General features: G+C 40.3%; 1 protein-coding gene across 2 annotated transcripts in view; it reads right to left on the minus strand.

The window, feature by feature from the left end:
• Positions 1-16,802, minus strand: part of cpne5b (copine Vb) — a 129,020-nt gene extending 112,218 nt beyond the window's left edge. For both annotated transcript variants that reach the window (XM_044024376.1, XM_044024375.1), the window contains exon 1: positions 16,292-16,802. In XM_044024376.1, the coding sequence (XP_043880311.1) occupies positions 16,292-16,410 (119 nt within the window). In that variant the 5' untranslated portion in view covers positions 16,411-16,802. The remainder of the gene's footprint in view (positions 1-16,291) is intronic.
• Between the last annotated feature and the right edge of the window lie 5,576 nt (positions 16,803-22,378).

A 22,378-nucleotide genomic window follows, 5' to 3' on the forward strand; every position in this document is an offset into this window, starting at 1 on the left:
ACTGTCCTTTAAATATGAAGAGGATGTCCATGAAGTGGCATTAAAAAGGCATATTTTATAGATGTCATCTTAAAGTGAATTTTGAATTAACTTTTCCTCTTATGCACATGACGAGCACCCAGTTTTTGCTGGCACTTTGTGACGCAATGCAGCCCTCTTTGTTGTATTTTTCATTATAAATCTTAATTTATTTAATCATCGACAGCAAAGCTATTATTCACGCCTTGTTTTTTTACATTTACAACTTTTTATTTGGTTTAAGTCTGTGTTAGTCAAAAGAAGTTTGTGTTTATTTGAACTATAACATTTTAAATGTTTATTTCCCCTTTACAACACAAACATAGCAAATTCTTGGATACAAAATAAATAACTGTGCTTGTTGCCATTTTGTTCCGTCTGAGGAACAAAATGGCAACCATCTAATAAATGGTTTAGGATAATTCATTTTTGTAAAAAATGAATTATCCTAAACCATTTATTTGAATTAATACATTAAATCAATTAATTGCCAAGCCTCACTATCTATCTCTATAAGACTATTCTACTCCATTTTTGTTATGTTTGCGTTTTAGGGCCCAAAAGTTTCTTTTGAAATATTAAATAAATGTTGTATTTTAGTCTGCACAAACTAAAGCGGAGACCTTTGGAAATTATGACAGTTGCCTGCACTCACTTCCTGATGTGAACGATAATCTTCATTAACACTCATCGTCCCTGTTTTTGCTTTTCATGATTGTTGTTTCTTGTTGGTAAAACTCTGAAACTAATGACGCTTTTCCATTATAAAGTTCTAGGCTTTACTCTACTCAGTTTGGTATCGGTCATATTGTTTTCCATTCCTTCATTACGGAATCGTAATGGCACGGCTGCACAAAACCTTCATACGTGACACAAACAGACAAACTAGTGATGGACAAAGCAGTTGTTTTCAACGTAAATAAATCATTAGAATCAGCTCATTAAAAAGATTAGTTCAGTACTTCCTGTCTGAACGGAGCACAGACTCCGTCTGACAACGAACTGGATTACAACTCAATCGGTTATGATTCGGCTCACGATCACCGGCTCTCAGCAGTGCTGTCACTAAATACACTTCTTTGTTAAATATTGAGATTTTGGAGATTAACAGTCGTCCAGGATTTTAAGGTCTTTTTAACTGATCTACAGTTTGGCATTGTTCGGTTTGATTCTTGTGTTGGGCGTCGCGCTCATGACTCTTCCAGTGACGACACTCTGACCAATCAGTGGCCAGCAGTCTGTTGATGTCACATTTTAGTATCAGCTCAGCTTGCTTGGAACCTCGCCAGAGCAGGTACAAAGAAAAGTACCTGGTACCAGGTACTATTACTAATGGAAAAGCAAAAAAACGCGTAGAGCATGCTACAACTGTATAATGGAAAAGCACCATAAGCAAACAACTGCAAAGGAGAGAAACAGCTCCCTGTCTACACCCAATGCACCTGGTTCACTGACTATGTGTTTAGATGTGTTAGTATAGACATAGATTACTTACTGAGCTTAAATGCTCGTCTGGATGCAGATCAAACATTTGGATGGAGTTACCTACTTTCAAACCAGCTCTGAAAAACAACAAACAAAATAATCATGGTGGTGGTCGGTGTTTATTCAGCATCAAGGACTTTGCCATTTCAATGTGTATCCCTTCATCCTTTATGGGAGAAAATGGTTACTGCACTGAGCTCTATTATGCTTAGAGCCTGCAGAGATGTGGCCTTTTATCTTTGATTGGTTTGTCAGTCGCTGCGACTCAGACGCCAAATGAATCCAATTATACAATAAAATAATACAACTCCTGAGAGTCTGACAGCAGCCACTAAGAGCAGTGTAACTGTTTTAAAATGCTTTTTACTGAGCTGTGACAGGCCAATCGTACACAAAGATGTTTAGAACGACTCCCCCAAGTAGAACAAATGATTCAGGTGACCAGGATTCCCCACATCAACATCGACCATACGTCCTTAATCCGCAAGGGAACACGTAGACACGACATTCTTGTAGCAGGAACAGAATATGTATGCAAATGTGCTGATATCTGGTTTGAATTAGGCTTTTGTTTTAGTTATTTGCTGAACAACGTGTCGTTCCAACACACTGGAGCTTTTCCAATTCTGTTTTGGTTTCTCTTAACTTAGCCATGGACAGCTGTGCTTTCATCGGCCAGACGACAAAACATCCTTGATAGGATGAGGCATGAAAACAGCAATGATAAAAAAAAAATAATAATAATAAAAAATCCAATGGCAAACTGGAGTGCCAAAAAAAAATCGAACTGAACATATCCACACAAAACACTGCAGATAAATATCTATTCCGATAATTACAGAGCAAAGTGAGGAGATTATCTTTTTGGAGAATCATCAAAAATGTAGGTTTGCAACAATGAATTATAGCATTGTAAGGATTTATATTGTGCAGGAGAGAATAGTGTGAGGGATACACACCTGTATTGTGTCATCTGTATTTTGAACTTTTCTTTTTTTAAGTTCTTTTTCATGTTGACATCATATTGACTTGTTATCTTGACTTGTATCTTCTATATTTAATAGTAGTTTTCTGTGGTTCTTTCTTTGTTTATTGACATTCATTCACTTAATATCAGCTTGAAGTGTTTTCGGTTTGCCATTCGTCCTGGTGACCCTCTCAAAAATGACCACCCAGACCAAAACCATAATAAGCCATAATAATAAGAATAATAAGAATAATTTGCTCAACTATGAGGTGGGGCTCCAGTAATTCATAGCCTTACTTCCACCTCCCATTTTCCAGTCACTCATCTCCCACCTCTAATCCCAACCCACTCTTCTTGCCCATACATATGAAGTAAGCCAAAAATATAAAATACTGTACGCATCTCTGCACTATGTTATGTAAAATCACAGATGCGTTTTACAGGAGAGACATCGGCACAATCTGCTGCTCTTTTCAAAGCCTCTCGAGTTTCTCTTTTGGCATCATTTTCTGATGCAATAAAAAAGTCCAATATTGTATTCTATATATATTCTGATATTGGTACGTGATGAAATGATGAAATCCATTAGTTAACTGGTAAAGAATGAGGGGGTTTCCATGGAGAGATAAGATTTTTCTTCGCTGCATTTAAGTCAGCAAAGAAATCGTTTCTCGGTTTGATAGTTTTAAAGATAAACCATTATTTAGTAATATAAAGTTTGGATGGCATACAATTTGAGTCTTGATGATATAAGATAATATGTGGTCTATTATTGTCTCGCCTTCTCTCCTGATGTGATAATTCTCTGTTGCCGCTCTAGTGCAGACACACTTTCACTCTTAATCTCTGTCTGTTGTCAACATGCTAAAATTAAAATCTGGTAACAACACCCCTGCAATTTTAAACTCTTAAAGTCCAGTCCATAGGTCCACCCACATGCATTTGGGTCCTTTACCAGTTAACAAATCAAGTAAATTGCAAGAGTGCTGATTTGATTTCATTATAATCAGATTGCTGATAGTTTTTATTTAATTTAGTTGTTAGTTATGTTAGCCTATATCCATACTAAATTAAAAAAATGGAGATATGCTGACATAACTAACAACTAAATTAAATGAAATACGTCAACAATCTGATTATAGTGACATCTGCAAAAATCAAACAAGATAAATATCGAAAAAAGAACTCCTACATTGTATGATTATTGCTTTATATATGAAACAAAAAAAAAAAAAAAAAAAAAGGAATAACTCACGTTTCTGTAATTTATGCTCCTCTCATAAAACTCATCTTGAATGGCTGCCCTGCAGGCAATCTGATACTTTTACTCCACAAGCAAAGGTCACATTTCATGGCATCACACAGAGGCTGCGGCTCTCACTGCTCTCTCCTACGCAAAAACTGAAACTCATTTTAGCTCTAATGTGTTTAGTACTCACAGTCTTTTTTCAGGACAGAGAGACAGAGAGAGTGTGTTTGTGTGTTTGGGTCGTCCACCACTCCCTGAGTCCTTCACTGATAAATTTGACTTTGTCTCCCCATGAACTCCACTGCTCTTGTCAGTCAGCCAGCCGGCCTGTCAGCCCGAGAGCACAGATCAAAGCCCTGTTTCAGGCTCTTAGCCACTGAAGTCAGCATGACAGTGAGCCATCATTAACACTCGTGGAGAGTGTAACATCACTTATGTTCGACCACAGCCTCAGCAGGTCTAAGAGCTGTAAGACAGGAGCTTCATACAACAATGAAGCGTGGAAGAGTCTGATGGCTATATGAGACGGTTGATTCTCAGCAGCAGAGCTGACAGAGCTGATTGTAGCTGTTGCCGTGTGAAGACACTGACAACTGAACAGTGCTGCTGCCAGAGCTGGAGGGAGATTCTGTGCGGAGTGAGGGATACAAATCTGCATCTTTTCAGGAGCAGATATGATGCCATTTTTTAATGAATATAAATCAACAAGCAGAAATGAAATGAATTGAAATGTGGATGGAGGCTGTTGACATGCGCACACTGAATCTTTTCATCATGCCCACAGTCCACTTTATTGATTTGGTAAAAGTATTAGTCACAGTCTCTCTATCACTGTACAGAAGACACAGGAAATGAAGGAATCTAGACATGTCTGCAATGTATTCATCTGAGGTGTTAGTAAAGCCTCTTTCACATTAAAATGATCGTCCATGACTTTGTGAAACCAAGTGAACCAGGTAAAAGACAAAGAAAGCCAAAATGATACCATCGAACAATTAGCTCTGTCCCAAGTCGAGTTCAAAAATTCAAATACAGCAGTTACTTTTTCTAAAAGATCATGTTAGGAAAACTATTACATGACAAGCTATTCCTTCCATATTTGTAATTTTCCTGATGGGCCAAGAGGGCAGTCACACTTGATCTAAGGCTAAAGGGATCATTTCAGACAGTCTGTTGCATTTCTAGGCTGTTTTAAGGTTTGAGTTTGAATCCCAGCACTCCCCTCAAGTTAAAAACAGACAATGGATAAAAAATGAGAGCCCTAATGGCTAACAACTGGAGAGCTATGCATTGTTGCATGGTCTTAGAAATGAAATGAAGAAGACAAAGATGAAAGTAATGTGTTGACCTGGGTCTTTCCGAAAAACCTGTGTGCATTGCAAAGTCATTTGATGCGGGACTAAAAAAAAGCACTTTAATCCAGGGTTTATATGAGTTTCTTGACATGTGGGAGTGGGTTAAATGAGGAGAAGACATAATTGATTGGTTGTGCTACGTCAGGACAAGAGTGCTTCATGCAGTAACAACTGTAATGGCCCTACACAAACACATCACGTGCAATGTGCTTTGGGTAGAGCTTGTACGCAGAGGCATAAAAACAATGCTTTACAAACAGAAACCGTAACTGATGCATTTTTAATAGGAACCCTTCGAACATTCATAAACTCTTTCAATTTGTCTCCCACATCAACCACATTTCTGTGAGACAAAAGCACCACATGTTTTTAATCAGTGAACAAATTCAATTGCAACCTTTGCAGTTTGCTGATTGCATTGTTGTGTATTGCAATTTTAACTTGAAAGTTATTAATTATTCCGCCGTATATGAACTGCAAACTCCACACAAAGGACCTGGATTGTACCAGGATTTAAAAATCGCAGAGCTTCTTGCAGTTCTCTCCACTAGAGGTCGACCGATATTGGTTTTTCAATGAGTTAATGTTGGATCACTGTCAAAAGTTTGAATTTCACAAACTTTGTTTAAATGCCATTACTAAATTTGAAAATAAGATTTGTAAACTGTCCTCCAGTTGCACGTATGAGCTAAGGGCCTTTTTTGTCTGCTGTCATTAATATGAACTAACATTATTCTAATTAGCAGGGAGAAACTCCACATTGTTATCAGCTATCGTCAGTTGAAGCAGCAGCTTGGGAGCAAATGGCCCAGATAAAAAGACATCAGCGGAGCCATAGTAGCGCACTTTGTAATTACTTAATAATATTGGTCATCGTTAAAATAAAACGCTAATACAGATAATTCGCCCAAACGCCTAATATCGTCCCACGAAAAATGTCCAAACCAAAAATCTGTCGACCCCTACAAACACCACTTTACACCATGTTGTGATGAACTGACAAATAGTGATACATGGCTTTGGCTCTTCACTGCTCACGGCATCATTTTTTGCCTCAGCAGTTTTCAGTCAACCACTATATACACTATAAACTACTATATACACTCTCCCCTCAACTACAAACAGCAATTCAGTAAGAAACTAAAGAATGGAAATATTGGAGCTTTCTGCAGCTAAAATGCCAACAATTTCCCTGAAACGGAGCCAAAACAGAGTCGTTGCTGGATTGACAGCTAGAGGCCAGACACACAGCTCCATGTGAATGGTAATGTTGGTCCGTAACCTCTGGATGTGGGAGCAACTGTTTGTGAACAAGGTCACTGTATCAAATTAAAAAGTGATGAGATGTCAGTGTTGTGCTCACAACTTGTTTCCGCTGACTCCCATGTGGCCAAAAACAAATCAATCACCATTAGTGTATGACTAACACACCTGTGGGCTTATTTAGAAAAGTATTGCTGTACTCCCGTCCCTTCTCATTTACCGCTTCACTCACATTTAACACATAAATGACTACGACACATCTGCAGCCTCTGTGGTTCGGTGAAAGTAAAAAAAAAAAATGAAAAAGAGTCTGCCTTTATTTGCACTTCATGGTGAATTCACTTCATCGACGAGCATGTCCACCTCAATATGTTTCACATCTCAGTCTGTCCTTGATAATCTGCTCCGTTAGCATCCACATTTGTTCCCACTCTCTCTCTCTCTACCTACATCTCTGTCACCACACCAAATGTTCTCGTTCTAGATGTAATATGAACCATTTCTGCATTAAAGCAGAACTCTGCAGGATTTTACCCTAATTTAACGGCTTCAGAGTCATTCTGATGGTTAAATGTCTTGTTGCAGGGCGATTTGAGGGCTGTCTCCACTCCCTCTACCGCCTGTTAGTGGAAAATCAGCCTTGCAACATCAGAGCTACCGACCCGGAGGTCTCACACCCTATAAGATCAAGGCTGTGATGTCGTTATTTTAAACCTCAGACCGGCTTCTTTTGGATGACGAGAATTGAAAAACACAGAAGCATGAAAAACAGATGCCGACCGGCACGAGGCATGGACATTGCTCTGCGGCTCGTGTTCGTCGGCTCCGCTGAAAACAAATCCACGTGATCAGGAGAGAAGGGAGTATCAAGCATCAGTGGTGAGTTTAAGTGAAGTGAGGATAAAGCAGTAGACAATGGATGGATGGATGTTTAAGGTGGTGTTGTAAAAATATGTACTCAGAAACTGTAGAGGGAGCTCCACAGAGAAAAAGGTAAAAAAACGACGAAAAAGATTTGAATTTAATTTAATTTAATTTAATTTAATTTAATTTAATTTAATTTAATACACCGAAGAACTGTGAGACTAGTGTTATATATTTTGTTGAGTGTACTTGCATTAGTCAAAACATTTCCACCTCACTTTAATTCCATATAAATCATCATTTCTATACAAGGTAACAGACCTTCTCATTGTGGTTGCCTTTTAATTACATCATCCACTTTCTCTGCTATAAATTTCAGATTAAACCCCATTTGAATCATCACAGTAAGGGAGGAACTCTTCAGTGCTAATAAGTGTCCAACATTGTCTTTTATTCTACAATATTACGGTGTACAATTTGTCCACCTATACTCATTGCCGTTTGGCCATGAATATTTCCATCATTGCACGCTGCTTCCAAACATCATCAAACTAGGACTTTAGTTGTTGTTTTGATTGAAAGGCCACTCATGGCAGAAATGACATGCTGTGCGTTCAAAGTCAGTTCAGCAGTTTGTAAATTAAGCCTCTTTCACACTGACAGTAGTGGAGATTCACAGGATGTTTAAAACTGGATGAAGCCTCTGAAACTGACTATAACCAACACCATTTCTATTGTATATACTGTGTCATTTGTACATGAATTGTGACGTCACAGTTGCAGCAGTTACAGATGTGGTGGTTGCTATTTTGCATTTTCTTTAAATTGGTTGTTTAGATGATATAATAGGTGAAATAAATTACATTGAGGTTATAAAAAGTAAGGATCTCTACAAGGTTAGCACTCTTGCCTTTGCACCAAGAAGACCCGGGTTCGCAGCCCGGTCAGAACAAGGGCCTTTCAGCATGGAGTTTACATGTTCTGCCTGTGTGCGCGTGGGTTTTCCTCCCGCAGTCCAGAAACATGCAGATTTGACAAATTGGACACTCGGTCTTATGTTTCTAGTGGTGACAATGTGAGCTAAAGCGGATTAATACCAGTGTGTCATTCGAACGAGCAGTGAATGTCCAAAGACCAGTTCAAACCCATGATGAAGCAGGTTTTTCTGACCACTGAGACTGAGGTAGTACCGTCAGCATGTGAGTGGGAGAGAGAAGGGAGGGAGGAAGCGCTATAAACAAAGATGTTTAACTTCCTTAAGTTTGGTTGGTGAGTCATCTGCAAGATAATTGCGTTGCGTTTTGCAAAGCAGAGCACATGTTCTTATCAACAACAGTCTGGTTATGGTTAATTGGCTCCGGTGTGCTGCTGCACATGCTCTCAACCAAAGATTTTCAAGTCTAAAGGGAAGTATAATATGAATGTGAAGAAAAGTAAGTGTTTTTAAGCAGTAGATTACGTCCCACATCTGGACAGGAACCAGGAATCAGGTGGCACAACCAGGATCTCCACCCCCCGAGTACAAATTTGTAACGCAAATGCAGGCCATGCTGAGAAATTTAATCAGAACAACACATGCAGGGTCAGCGTCTGGTAAACAAACTGAGGAATGTTACTTTGCAAAGTTATTTCACTACCATATGTTACAAATTACAGCAGCAACAATGACACTGTCAAGAATCATTTGGTGGATTAGTCACACCTCGACCTCTCTGACCCTGATCACGATGTGCATTAGGTGAGAAATGTGACCATGATACTCTGCGTACAGCACCCAAACTTCACACACCAGAATAGTTAGTGCATTTATTCATTCATCCATTCATCTTCTACACTTTTGTCCTCCACATGAGGGGTTACGGCAGCTGACACAGGTGAAAGGCAGGGTTCACCCTGGACAGATCACCAGTCCATCACAGGGACACATAGAGACAAACGACCACTCACTCTCACACCTACAGTTTAAAGAGTCCAATTTCAAGCCACAGATATGAGTCAAAGATGCCCAATGTTACCAAACCTAAATGGGTTTGACAAACATTTGTTATCATTGTTGGTCCTGATATATCACATTCCCTGGTCAAAAGAACCCATTTAAAAACAGGTTTTTCACCAGTGGGACATGGTATTCACTCACAGGTCAAATGACTTTCAGCTCTGACTGGTAAAAACACTATTTCTTCTTTGTCTTCTTTATTGTTGGCAGCAATGCCATTCCTGCATCACTTCTGCATTTTCATCTTCCCACTTTTATCATAGCTGTTCCTGTTTGTAGCTAACCTTACCTTTTACATCAGTGCTCAATATTTGTTCATTTAATCAAATTAAATCAATTATGAAGAGAAACCTAATTGGCCAGATTTTGATCCTAATCTGGCCTATCCGACACCCGGGAGTGTCTTCTAAATTTTGGCTGATTTGAACAGATTATCTGGCCAAATTATCCTGTAGTGTGAGGGATAAACAGACGCAAATTTAACGTCATCACACGCATCAGTCTTCCAATTTCAAATCGTAAGTATTAAATGTTTGATATTTACAAATAAACAGTGATTGGGGGCGTGAGCAGAACCCTGCAATAATCAATAAGAGCAAGTTGACTGGGAAACAGATGTTGTGTACTATTCCATCTTCTCAGCCATGACTTCAGCCACATTTTTATTGCGTTTCTCAGCACAAAATATCGCGCAAACAGAAGCTAACTGATGACACGACAGTCCACCTCCATGTCTGTTTATATTCTGAAGTCATGCAAGATGCCGTGAGATCCCAAATCCCTGAAATCGTTTGACTGGATCATCGAGTCTGTGCTTTCTCAGGAGTAAAACATTGAAAATTGCTTATAAAGTTCATTGTGTCTGTGGTCTCCCACGTTATTAAGTCAGATTTGAAAATCCTCCAGTGTGGAGCAGACTTAAGTGTGAATAAAGCTGCAGAGAAGTCTTTGCAGATTCTGCAACTCTTTTCAGAACAATGACAACTCTTGTTTGATGTCAGTTGTTCACAGTTTATTTCGGCCCATTTAAAAAAAAAAAAACAGATTGTGACTGTAATGATAAATCAGGAGATGCACAAATAAGGCAAATGAGAACAGAAGTGAATGACAGTGAAATAGTGACTGTAGCAACTCCAACACTGGCTCTGCAGGCTCCACCTCACAGAAAGCAGTGTAATGTCAGCTAAGGTGATTGCTTATCAATATCACTTTCAGTCACTCTCAGGCTCCTTCAGTGACAGACCTAATGTTCAATACACACGCCAGACAGCTTCTCCTCAGCTGACTGGAGATGGCCGTGGACCACATTAGACACATAAGTACTTCTTTATATTGTTTGAATTGAGTGGGCCAGAAACGGGAGAGCAGACTTGGACTCGCTCACCAGTGAGTAATGGAGGGATTGAACAAAGGGTTGAATGGAGGGAAACTCCAGCTGGTGTTTGTGGCTGGAGGATTTTCACCTCCACTTTTCTGTCCACATGTCAGTTATACCATTCTGCCCTCATTTCTCTCACCCAGGAGCTACAGCACTGACTAGCGAGCCCTATGGGAGTATAAAGACCAGTTTAAAGAGAAAAAAAGTTGGATTTCAGCCTAAAAAGAAAATGAAATCTACTTAGTTCTTCGAAAATGTGTTACCAGACACTGAAGGCCACAGTTTTGCCAAGAACTAAATGACACAGTGAGAAATATGGCGGTGACAGACCAATCCCAAGGTCTGTTGTTTGTTGTACTGTTAAGGTATTGTTGAGGTTGGGCAGCTAAAGGCACATTTCCACCACATAGCTACAGGAACTTAAAGTACCAGGATGAACTAAATGGTTCCTGGCTGCAGACAACTGTTGCCTGCAGCCACTGCAGTAAAAGGACCAGGGAGGATTATGCAAATGAGCATGTTGACGTGTGAACGACACACAGCCACAAGAATCTGTTCACCTCCAGCCCATCAGGTGGCAGTAGTGAAACAGATTATACCAATATTATGTTACTATAATTTACCATAATAATATTTTGTTTAAAAAAAAAAACAAGAAGAAGAGGAAGCAGCAGGGATGTTGTTTAAACGCCAGGCCACAACAGTCGTGGTTACAAACAGGAAACAGTGTTGGGCGGAATGATTATAAATAAATATCGAATTGTGTTATGATTCACAATATGAGAGGGAATGTTCATTTTTAACTAATCTCGTTTTCATTTGATTAACAAATTTAAAATGATTACTGTGTGCCATTTGTCTTCAAGTCTGTAAAATAAGACGTGTATGGTTCAACACATTCAAATATTGCACCTCCAGTGATTTAATAATTGCAATTTTGATTTCAATTAATTGTTCAGCCCTAAACCTGTGTTTCTAACAAAACACTAAGAAACAATAATCACATTGTATTACTGAATTAAAAACATGCTGTAAAAATGTGACATTTTACAAGCTGCTACAGAGATTGGAATAAAATACTGCTTGTGCCAGAAAGCTCAGCTGGTGAAGCTGGAACACTGCAATGACCCAGGTTTGATTCCACCCGTGGTCTTTTGCTGTGCGTCTCCCCCTCTTTCTACTTTCACACTTACTCTCCTATCAAATAATGGCAAAAACAGACCCAACAAAGTATCTTCAATATGAATAGAATTCCAAACAAACACGTTCTGCAGCTTCCTGTCACAAATCATTCAGTCTTCCCTTCTGTGACAGAAGAAGACAAACCAATTCCTATCATTTCCCCAAATTTCCCCCCTTATTTTAACCGACCCAGCTCCCACCCGCCCCTCGCCATTTGCAATTGGTCCTGATAATGATACGTTGTCAGAAGCAGGGGGCTGTTCCCTGTAATAAGGGGTATTAACCCGGAGGGAATGGCAATCACCATGATTTTGAAGGTTTTAGAGGGTGCATGTGCCCCATGTGCATGTGGACAAACAGAGGAGAGCAAAGACGACGCAACAGGGAGCCTCTTATCTTGAATAGGACTCTGTCTCCCACAACATATGTACAAAGGAGTGGGGTATTTGTGGCGGGTTAAACTGCGATTAGAAGTCTTTAAACGTGACACAAAGACTCTACCATTGATTTCTTCTGCTTCAGCAGGCACTGGCATGTTTATTTCTTCATTCATTATTTGTCTTATATTGGCATGAATTACATTTAGTTTTGTCTTCAATTAATCATTTACAAACACAAATACTGAAGTGTCCTTAAGAAAATCTCTCTCTCTCACACACACACACACAGGTTTGCAGAGCAGTACTTGTAAGGACACTGCATTGAACAACCAAACCGAAACCTCATCCCTAACCTTAACAATAACAATAACCCAAACTGTAACTTTACCACACTTCACACCTTCATCCTAACTTGAACCAGGACCTCTGGATTGAGCTTCTGTCTCACTGGGTCCAGGTTTTGGTCTCCATTCGGACTACTGGTCCTGTAAAAGGTTTATACCAGAAGATCCCCTAATTGGGGGACTCTCTGAATTGGGGGACTCTGACGGAGTCTGCGCAGCCTATTTTCGATAAGGATTTTGAAAAAAATATTTTGAAGCTGGGCAACAACATTTTCAGCAAAGTCTGGGCTACAAAGCTGTAAAAACCTATTTTAAGTGAAACAAACACAGCTCAAATAACATCTAATGAATCAAACTTTGTAAATACCGCTGCGTCAAAAATGTATTGCACATTTCACCACATTTCTGGAGCTGATGCTCCGCCATCTTGTCCAACACACACACACACACACACCTATGGCTCTGATGAAAGCTGAGACTCTGTTGTTTCCAACGGTGTACGGCTAAGCAGTATAGGACAAAGCATTAGGGAGATGAAAGCCAAAGAGTACAGACAACAGAAAGTTGTTCACCAAACAACAACTGTAAAATCGATCTTACCTTTGATGTTTCTCCGTGAAAAATGAATCTTTCACTGCAAACAAAGCGCTCCCAGGTTAGACTCCCTCTGTTACATTCAAACACTTCCAGGTGTCTCTAGGTGACGTCATCACGGTTTGAGAAGCATTACCCTATCCTAAGGCAGCAGCCGCTGCTGCTCTGTTGCTTCTCATTGGCGAATGAAGCTGTCAATCAAAATTCTGAGATGACAGCGTCCTTCTATTGGCTGTAAGGAAGCCAATGAGATCCATTCATTCATGTAGACCATTCCCTCACTGAGATACAGGCCAGAAAAGGGAGACAAGTCTCAATGGACCCATCTGGTGTTTGTTTTTTGAATGGAAAACATTAAAGTCTGCAGGAACTTTGAAACAATGCCATAACTTGTTTTATTGAACATTAATAGTTATATCAAAGTGAAGAAAGTAGTTTAATACATGGTTCAAATACAAATGGCACAGATGTTTCCAAAATGTGCCAAATAAGTCGTCGTCTGGAATTGTTGCACTAAAATCTCTAAAAGAGATATTCATCATTATTATTTTTTTCAGGTGAATCTGAATTATTTTCATTATTTTTGAAATAACACTTACACTGGTATTGGCACATCTTAACAAATCCCACACTTTTTTCCTTTACTATGACACCAAAGTATTCAAATAGACCTTGTGGTTGCAGAGATATTCATCAGTTGGTGATGAACCTGCTAACCCTAACAATTATTCTAACCCTAAATACTATAAACCATGTTGTAACCCATAAAAAGCCATTTGAAGTTTTGAAATAATAAATGAAATAATAATAATAATAATTGGAGTCACCTTATCTCTCACTCCATCTTAATCTAATGTCACTATAACAGTGTGTGAAGTATATGTGAGGAAGAGGAGAATGATGAGAGAGTAAATGATCTTATTGGGAATAAATCTGCCTCTGTGAAAAGTCTGTAGCTGACTTTGCTCGACCTATTTACACCACTGTATTTGAACGTTGGTGATCATGGTGTTACTTCAAGAGCTCAGTGTTTTCTCAGGAGGTACTTGGTATAAAAAGTTTGAGAATCACTGAGTTACAGTCGACAGTAGATAGATTCTCCTTCATCCAGGTCATAGTTCACTCAAAATCATTGAATCAGCAGCTACTAGACTTTAAGTCAATCGTTGTAAATTATATCATATATTTATTTATTTTTTTAAACGTTTGGCTGCTCCCTTTGTAGCAGTCACCACAGTGGATGATCCGCATACTTGATTTGGCAGAGAGCTTTACGCTGGATGTCCTTCCTGATGCAGCCCTCTCATTTATCCAGGCTCGGGACCGGCACAAGGAGACTCTGTGTCCAATTAACAATAGGGATTGAGTGTCTCGCTCAAGGGTACCCAATGCTCAAGTTGTCTTTCCGCTTAGCTGTGAAGTGGCGGCCCACTTTCTCCTGTCATGTGTTTATGATTGGAACATGTTAGTTTGTTTCATGTGAATGTGTTTTTGAAGCACTTTTGGGGGAGGAACTATCCTACTTTCATACTTTCCTTATATTAAGACAACAATTACCTCAGTTCTGTTCTATTGTCTCCTAAATCCAGTTGCTACTGATTCAGTGACTAATAAAGACGCACTCGAGAAAAGCATTGACCGCTCCTTTTCATCATGATTTCTTCCTACCAAACTCCTCTTCTGGTAGCAGGCACTTTCTATCTAGCTCTCTCTTACACGCACACACACACACACAAGTTGTCAGAGGAATCATTTGCATAAATGCAGGGTGTTCACAGAATAGGACTCATCATCTACCTGAATGCTGTTTAATTGCGCGTCACTGAGGCGAGTAATCCCAATCGCCTCATCGTTACAGAACTAATCATAGCTTTGACTTCAACTCTCTGCTGAACCGTCCCTTCTCCAGTGTCATCTATCACCCACCGTATTCTGCACACGCTCAGTTCATGCAGTAAATTGATACACATTCATTTGTTTCTTGTGCTCTTTATTATTCTTTTTTTTCTTTTTAACCCAGGAGCGGCAGAGATGTGGCAGGCAGCGAGGTTCTCTCAACGTCAGAAAGTGCATCAATAATGCACACGCAGCTTGTTATAGCTCAGACTCGCTCTGCTTTCTCGATGGCACACACCAACCTAAACACCCATGCAGCATCAAAGAGCACGAGATGAGTCTCTATGTGTGTGTGTGTGTGGGGGTGGCTTCTTAGTTCTTTGGACATTATCTTGCATAAACACTGTCCTTGTCAGGACCAGTAGTCCAAAACCTGGTCCCTAAGAGGCAGAAGGTCCTTATTTCTGAGGAACTGGTTAAGTTGAGGGTTAAGATTTGAATTGTGGTTGGGGTTGTCCTAAGAAGAATAGCTGCACTAACTGCACTGTAGTATAGAAATATAGTGTTGGGAGGGCGATGAAAGCCTTGACTTCCAAACCACTCCAAATGGGAAGTGGAGAGATTCTTCATTTTCACTGTGCAGAGGTTGATTTGGTGAAAGCAGATTTATTTAACTGAAAAAGAAACACATTTTTATGAAATAATACAGAATGAGGCTAAGATTGAGGCCAGGGACACTGCAGGCTTCAAACCTCTGAATCTTTAACACCCAGTGAAAATGCAGAGGAGGAAAGAGAGAAGCTCTCAGTGTGTTGACTGACCTGAAAGCAGCAGCTTCACATTGCGTGTGATTGTCTATCATGTACAGGATAAACAAACTCAATCTGCTCAAAACCCCACAGATAAATTGTCAGTTTCTCTCACAGGATGGAGCCAGGTGTGGCTCAATGACATGTTTTTACAACAACAAAAATTGCTCTGTTGATTCTTCTTATTAATATGTTCTGTACAATTATTAATATGTTCTACAGATGTCATCCAAATATTTCTGGAAAGAGTCTTTGATTAAACAACTTTCGGGATTTCAGGAAAAAATTAACATTAAGAAAAATCAAAAAATCCTCTTGCCACTTTTCCATCTAAACATACGTTTACGTATTTACAAGAACATATATATATATATATACACATACATACAAATATATACACATATATGTGTATATATGTATGCATGTATGTATATATACATACATGCATATGGTTTACTGAGTCTCACTCGCAGTGAACGATCCGAACTCGGTCCCACAGAAAAGGGTGCGGCGCAGCTGCCACAACTTTTCCAGCACACACAACAGTCTTCACTCCGAACTTTCCTCTTACCTGCAGGAGACGGTGATCTCCACTTTGGTGGCGGGGATGTTCCCCGTGAACGGGTCAAAGTCGTACACCGAAGACATGTCATCCAGCTTGTCCATAACGTCCCCCTCCATCATCTCCATCGCCAGCGCTCGCAGCGGCTCGGGGGTGATCCGAGAGGCGCACAGTCTGGCCCCGACGGAGCGCGTTGGGTCTCCGCTGAGTCCACAGACCAGATCAGAGACCAGATGGCCTCCGGTCCGACCCGGTGAGGCAGCCACTTCACAAATACTGAGGCTGGAGAAGAGAGAGGGATCGATGGAGCGCGCGCGCACGGACAGAGACGCACTTCTCTAACTGTCCACGCAGCGTGGATGTCTTCTTTCTTTGAAAAGGTGAGGACAGTGTTGGAAGACGAGTGTTACAGAGCAGCTGCACGTCACATGGAGAGGTGGACACTTGTGCTTTCTCTGCGCTCTGTCTTCAGTCTGTGCGCACAGCAGAGCGCGTGAAGGGAAAAACCTAGATACAATCAAACCCACCCATTCTCCTCCCACACGGACTTACACTCAAGTGCTGCCATAATAACCCTGCCCCAGTGTGTGTGTGTGTGTGTGTGTGTGTGCTCTGCGAGAACCAAAAAGCTCATAAACCACAGGAAGCGAGGACATTTTGTGAAAAGTGAGGACGTTTTGACTGGTCCTCACGTTCTGTCTCACCTTAACAGCGGCTGATTATTATGGATTAAGACTTGTTTTAAGTTTAGGGCTAAGATTTCAAGGTCAGGGATAAGACTTTGTCTAGGCTGTCCAAATGCATGAAATTCAATGCAGTGTCCTCAGAAGAATAGCCATGCAAACCACATACCAAAACCATACAACTAATACCAAACTCTATGTCACACCTGTTTCTGGGTTCAGACCTCATGTCAGGGTTAGGCTTGGACGTAGATTTATGTCAGGGTTTAGTTAAGACTAAAGGTGAGGTAAAGGTCCAATCAACTGGTCGTGACGTCACCTGTTAGAATCTGAACTGTTTTGAAGCCTCAAGATTCACGATGATGGACGTTCTGCAGACGAAAATTTACAGTCATCACCTGCAACCAGGCACTTGTATGTCCACTGATGTCCACTAATGTGCTGTGCTTTATTGTCTATTTTCCTCTAAAGAGAATTCACATGTTCTATTGAAGACAACCAGACCATTAACTCCTCAGGAAAATGTTTACTGACATAAATCAAGTGGGAAATGGTCACATTTCCTCACAGAAATTTTATTCAGAGTTCTTTTTGCAACTAGTGTAGTCGCCCCCTGGTGGCTGTTATATATGTATTATGATACTGTGGGTGTGGTAGAAACATTGGAATGGATCAGATCAATTCACCAAACACTTTGAAATCAGGTGGAAAAATGATTTGGGTTTTTTTGCCAACAAACCTTTTCCTAAATGGTCTTCTTTCTGTTGGTGGATTTGGACTGACGTTCATTCTGAAAACAATTTCTTAAAGCCTCTCTGCCTGCGTGACTTTTATAACAAGGCCCATCAAGTGGACACGGCTTTGTTTCAGCGGGTCAAACTCGCGGGGCAAACGGGTTCAAACACTGCTGCTGTGGAGCAATTTTGGAGGAAAATAGAGAAAACATTTCAGCACCACAGCGCTGGACAGCTCCCAGAAAAATCCACTCTGTAAAAAAACAGCAGACAAGTTATGTTAAATCTCAACAGTATACACACATATCATTTGAATATTACACATGAGAATGTGCCAAAACTGTTACTATTTTGTTTCCGCGCTGTCGGAAATGTGGTTTTGTATAAAAAAAGAACGGTGGCCTGCACATGACATTTTAAGAAAGAGTTACCAATTAAAATGTGTTCTTGCTGGCTGATTTAAAAATCAATGTTAATTACAGAGAGGGAAGTACATACGGATTTAATGGCCACCATCCATCATTTGTCTGCTCTGTAATCCACATTCTAATGAATATGTTAAAGTGGTGCAGACACCAAGAAGATGTTTGTTTGTTTTTATTTGTAACTATGATTTCACCGTATGTATGTGCATAGTTACATTATATAGTGACCATTCGGATCATATGACCTGTGTAATGAGGACATTTTGGACAGATTAAATGTACACCATCCTAAGAATAATGTTCATCACTTAATCTTGCTTTGTCCATCTTCAGGTGGGGACAAACCTTAAGATTTTTTGCCCAGAGTCTGCTCCAGGCAGCGCGAGTTGGGGACAGTCGGCATGGCGACTCGGCACAGAAATCTGTTAATGTTTCAGGGGCAAAAGACCAATCAAGCAATTTTGCTGCCAACAGTCAATGAAACTGTGAAAGTTGTGTGTCCCAGCAACTCCCTGCACCAAAGTCTATAGAGAAAATGAACAATTTCTACATCACAGCACACAGGATTTGTTGATCCACTGCTGCCTCTATCATTAAAGTAAAATGTTATTCAAACCCTTCATTCAGATTAACCCAAGTGACACAAACTCGACAAACAAGGCAGCAGTAGTTCAGCAACTTCTGTGTCCCCGCAGATTTTCTCAATGGACAATGGAGAGTGAGCAGTTTGAAGACACTTGTTTCCAGGCAAAGAAAGCTGTCTAAAGGTGAGATACAGTGGCAAACATACAGTACAATTCAAATATGGTGTCGATGCCACTGATTTTATGAGGTTAGCATCTGTTCTTCCTGCAGGTAAAGCATTTCTGCCATGCTAAGTTCTCAGTTTTAATTTTCAGTTTAGGGAAAGGTGCTGCAGAATGCATCACATCAATGTCTGTTCTCACTAAGACACGAGTGTGTGAGATAAAGAGGGCGAACCCACTGACACTACACATCTATCCCTCACTCTGTAAATGGAATATATTGTGTGTAAACAATCACAGTCATAAATAAACAAAAAGCCAGTTGCTTCCCGTTGACCTCTGCTCACTTTCGGAGAGAAATCTTTCAGCTTTTCATAAATTTTGCGAAACTATAGCTGTGATCTTTTCCAGTGTTGGAAGCAGATGCATCAGTTTCCCTGACAGTTATTCTTTCTGTCACGTTCCCCTTCGCTCACTCTCGCATGCACATCACACACACACACACACACACACACACACACAGGGAGGTACAGCTATAAACCATTTTACCTTCTGTCATAAATTGGAGCAGAAGCAGCTCAGCATAGAGCACCCAGCATCTGGATTGTGAGAAATCAATTTACCCCGGCAAAAGATTCTTCTGCCCACACAGCCCTGTAGCTCAGGACTGGGAACATGCACGCACATACACACACACACTATCTTTCTTTCAGACGTACACATTATTGGGCACACACAGAAACAAATTATTTTCTCATATGTCACTGAACAAGCCCTTAAACAGAGATAAATTCACACACACACACACACATCTACATACACACCCCTTTCCTCTCCAGGATGATTCATGTATTCTCAGGGCTCAGTGTGTGTTAAGTGTGGGTGTGCACGTTATTGCAGATGTTCCAAGGAGTGGGTTGGCTGGAGCAGGGCCAGAGGACAAAGATGAAAAAAAAAACAAGGAAGAAGAGATTTAGACCCACAACAGCAATTTGCCTTCACTGCCAGCAGAATTAGAAACATGGCAGTGCACAGTTTTGTACACATTTTTAATTAAAACTAGATTTAAGATGCAAACTCACTGTACGTCTACAGTAAATTACTGGCTACGGTAAGTTGCAGTACGTGTCTGAGATACTTTCACGTAGGACGCTACTGCATAGATTTACTGTAAACTGACAGCTTTAAAGTCCATTTATGCAGCGACTTTCGTCCGTACATTACGTTCGTCATACCACTGCCAATTGTATGCTAAAGCTTCCATGCCTTCCTTGAACATAGGACTGTAAGATGTAGTTGGTTCCTGCTTATTTATGCACTTTTCTTCAGAGAACAAAAAGCCATTACGCCTTACGTTCTAGTGACATTTTTGTACCATTGTTTCTCTGCCCCCTCTGCTTGGAATACCCTCCAACTATCATTTATTTCACTGGGAGCTTTTCCGCTCTATCTTAAAAGATTGACAACGGGAATCCATTGAACAGTTTGTACTGCAACCATAACTCCTGCACTTCATTTGTCTATTTACCGGCACTTCCATATTTCAGCGTTTGTTTTGTAACTGTTATCTCCCTGCTGTTATTACCTATGACATGTGCTGCTGCCTTTCTTGGCCAGGTCACCCTTGAGAAAGAGGTCTCAATCTCAATGGGTCTCTTAAAGATAGATAGACTTTATTGTTTGTCCCAATCAGTGACAGAACTGCAACAATAAAATACAACACATTCAACACCCTCAAGACACTCTCACACTCACAAGGTAAAAACAGTAAAATAGGAAACACACTTAAAAGACAGATGAATTAATGTGCAAAGGGATGGCTGTTGGTGGATTTTGTTCAGGGTTGATATTGCAGAGGGAATAAAGGACCTTTTGCAAATGTTTTTATGGGCCAGTTGGGCATATATCTGAGGGGAGGATGAGACAGCACACAGGGACGACGTTCAGAGACTGTTCAGTGAACAGCCTGGCTCTGAACACCACAAAAACAAAGGAGATATTTCTGGAGGAGACGTGACACAGACTCAGCAGCCCCCTCTACGTCAATAGTCACCAACACCACATGTCATGATCAAGAGGACTTCTTAAGGATGCTCAGGAGAAATGACGTGAGGAACCCGCTGCTGCTGCTGCTGACGTTCTTCTGGGCGACCACAGAGAGCGTCCTCATAAACACAGGCTGTTCCACTGCAGATGGAAAAGCACCGCAAAGACGAGTAAGAACAGCAGAAAAGATCACTGCCCGCCCACTGGAAGACCTCGCCGTGTCACGCTACCTCTCCAGGGCTAAAAGCATCATTAAAGACCCTGCATAGACATATTTACAGTTTATTTTGAGTCAGGGGTGTGAAAGTCATTTCAGTTCAGGCGCCACACACTGCGCAGTTTAAACTCAAGTGGGCTGTACCACTTAAATAATAGCATAACAATTTCAACAACATTATGCCCCAGTTCACTGTTTACACATGTGCACAATAACTCACAGATCACAGTGGAGCTACAGAGACAAACAACATTTAGTCACAGGTATCGGGAACTTAAAATTCTAAATGATGACATCGTGATAAGATTCTAATCATAACCTGACATTTTCAGGCCGGAGTGCAGCCTCTGGTGGGCCGATTCTGGCCTATGTGCCATACTTTTGACACCCCCTGTTTTACGTGATGGGGATATTTTATCTTTTTAAACGTGTTTTATGTTTTGTGCATGTGTGTTGTGGCTCGTTTCTATGAACACCTCTAGAGTGGCTGCCTTTCATTTAAGTTGCTCAAAATAATGATTTTTCATTCTGATTCTGAAAACAGAGAGTCTCAGGAGTTCAAATTGATAATACGATAGATAGATAGATAGATAGATAGATAGATAGATAGATAGATAGATAGATAGATAGATAGATAGATAGATAGATAGATAGATAGATAGATAGATATTTTTTCTTTCACTCAATTATTTAACACATTCTCTCCTCTTAAACCGTTCATTTCTTTTATGCTATTTTTAACAATTTGTTGTGGAATGTATATTTTATCTTCTGTGTTCTTCTTTAAATGTCTGTGCCTGTACCGCGCCTTGAATCTGCGTTGGTGTATATGAAAAGTGCTCTATAAATAAAACTGGCTGTACATGGAATATAAGAGATACAAATACAAAGATTAGAAGATTAAAACATAAGAAACATATGCCACAGTCGCACAAATGTTGAATAAAACCTAAGAATGTGCACGAATAATCCTGTCAAGACAGTAAATATCTACATAGAGCAAGTGAGCAGTTAGTTCAGTGTTATGAAGGTGCTCTGTTGGAGGCGTATTTGTTCTCCACATGATGAAAGTGGAGGCTGTTCTCTGTCGGGCAGAGCTGATGTGTCGTAAAGTCTTATTGCACTTGACAGAAGAGATTTTCTGTGTTGGTCCTAATGACAGTCTTTTTGAAAAGGTGCTTCAGCGAGTGTCCTGTGTGGAGACTGAAATCCAGTAACCCAGTATCCTGTGAAACCATGTGGTGT

Source organism: Solea senegalensis, linkage group LG4 (assembly GCF_019176455.1).
Source record: "Solea senegalensis isolate Sse05_10M linkage group LG4, IFAPA_SoseM_1, whole genome shotgun sequence".
NCBI classification, from domain to species: domain Eukaryota; kingdom Metazoa; phylum Chordata; class Actinopteri; order Pleuronectiformes; family Soleidae; genus Solea; species Solea senegalensis.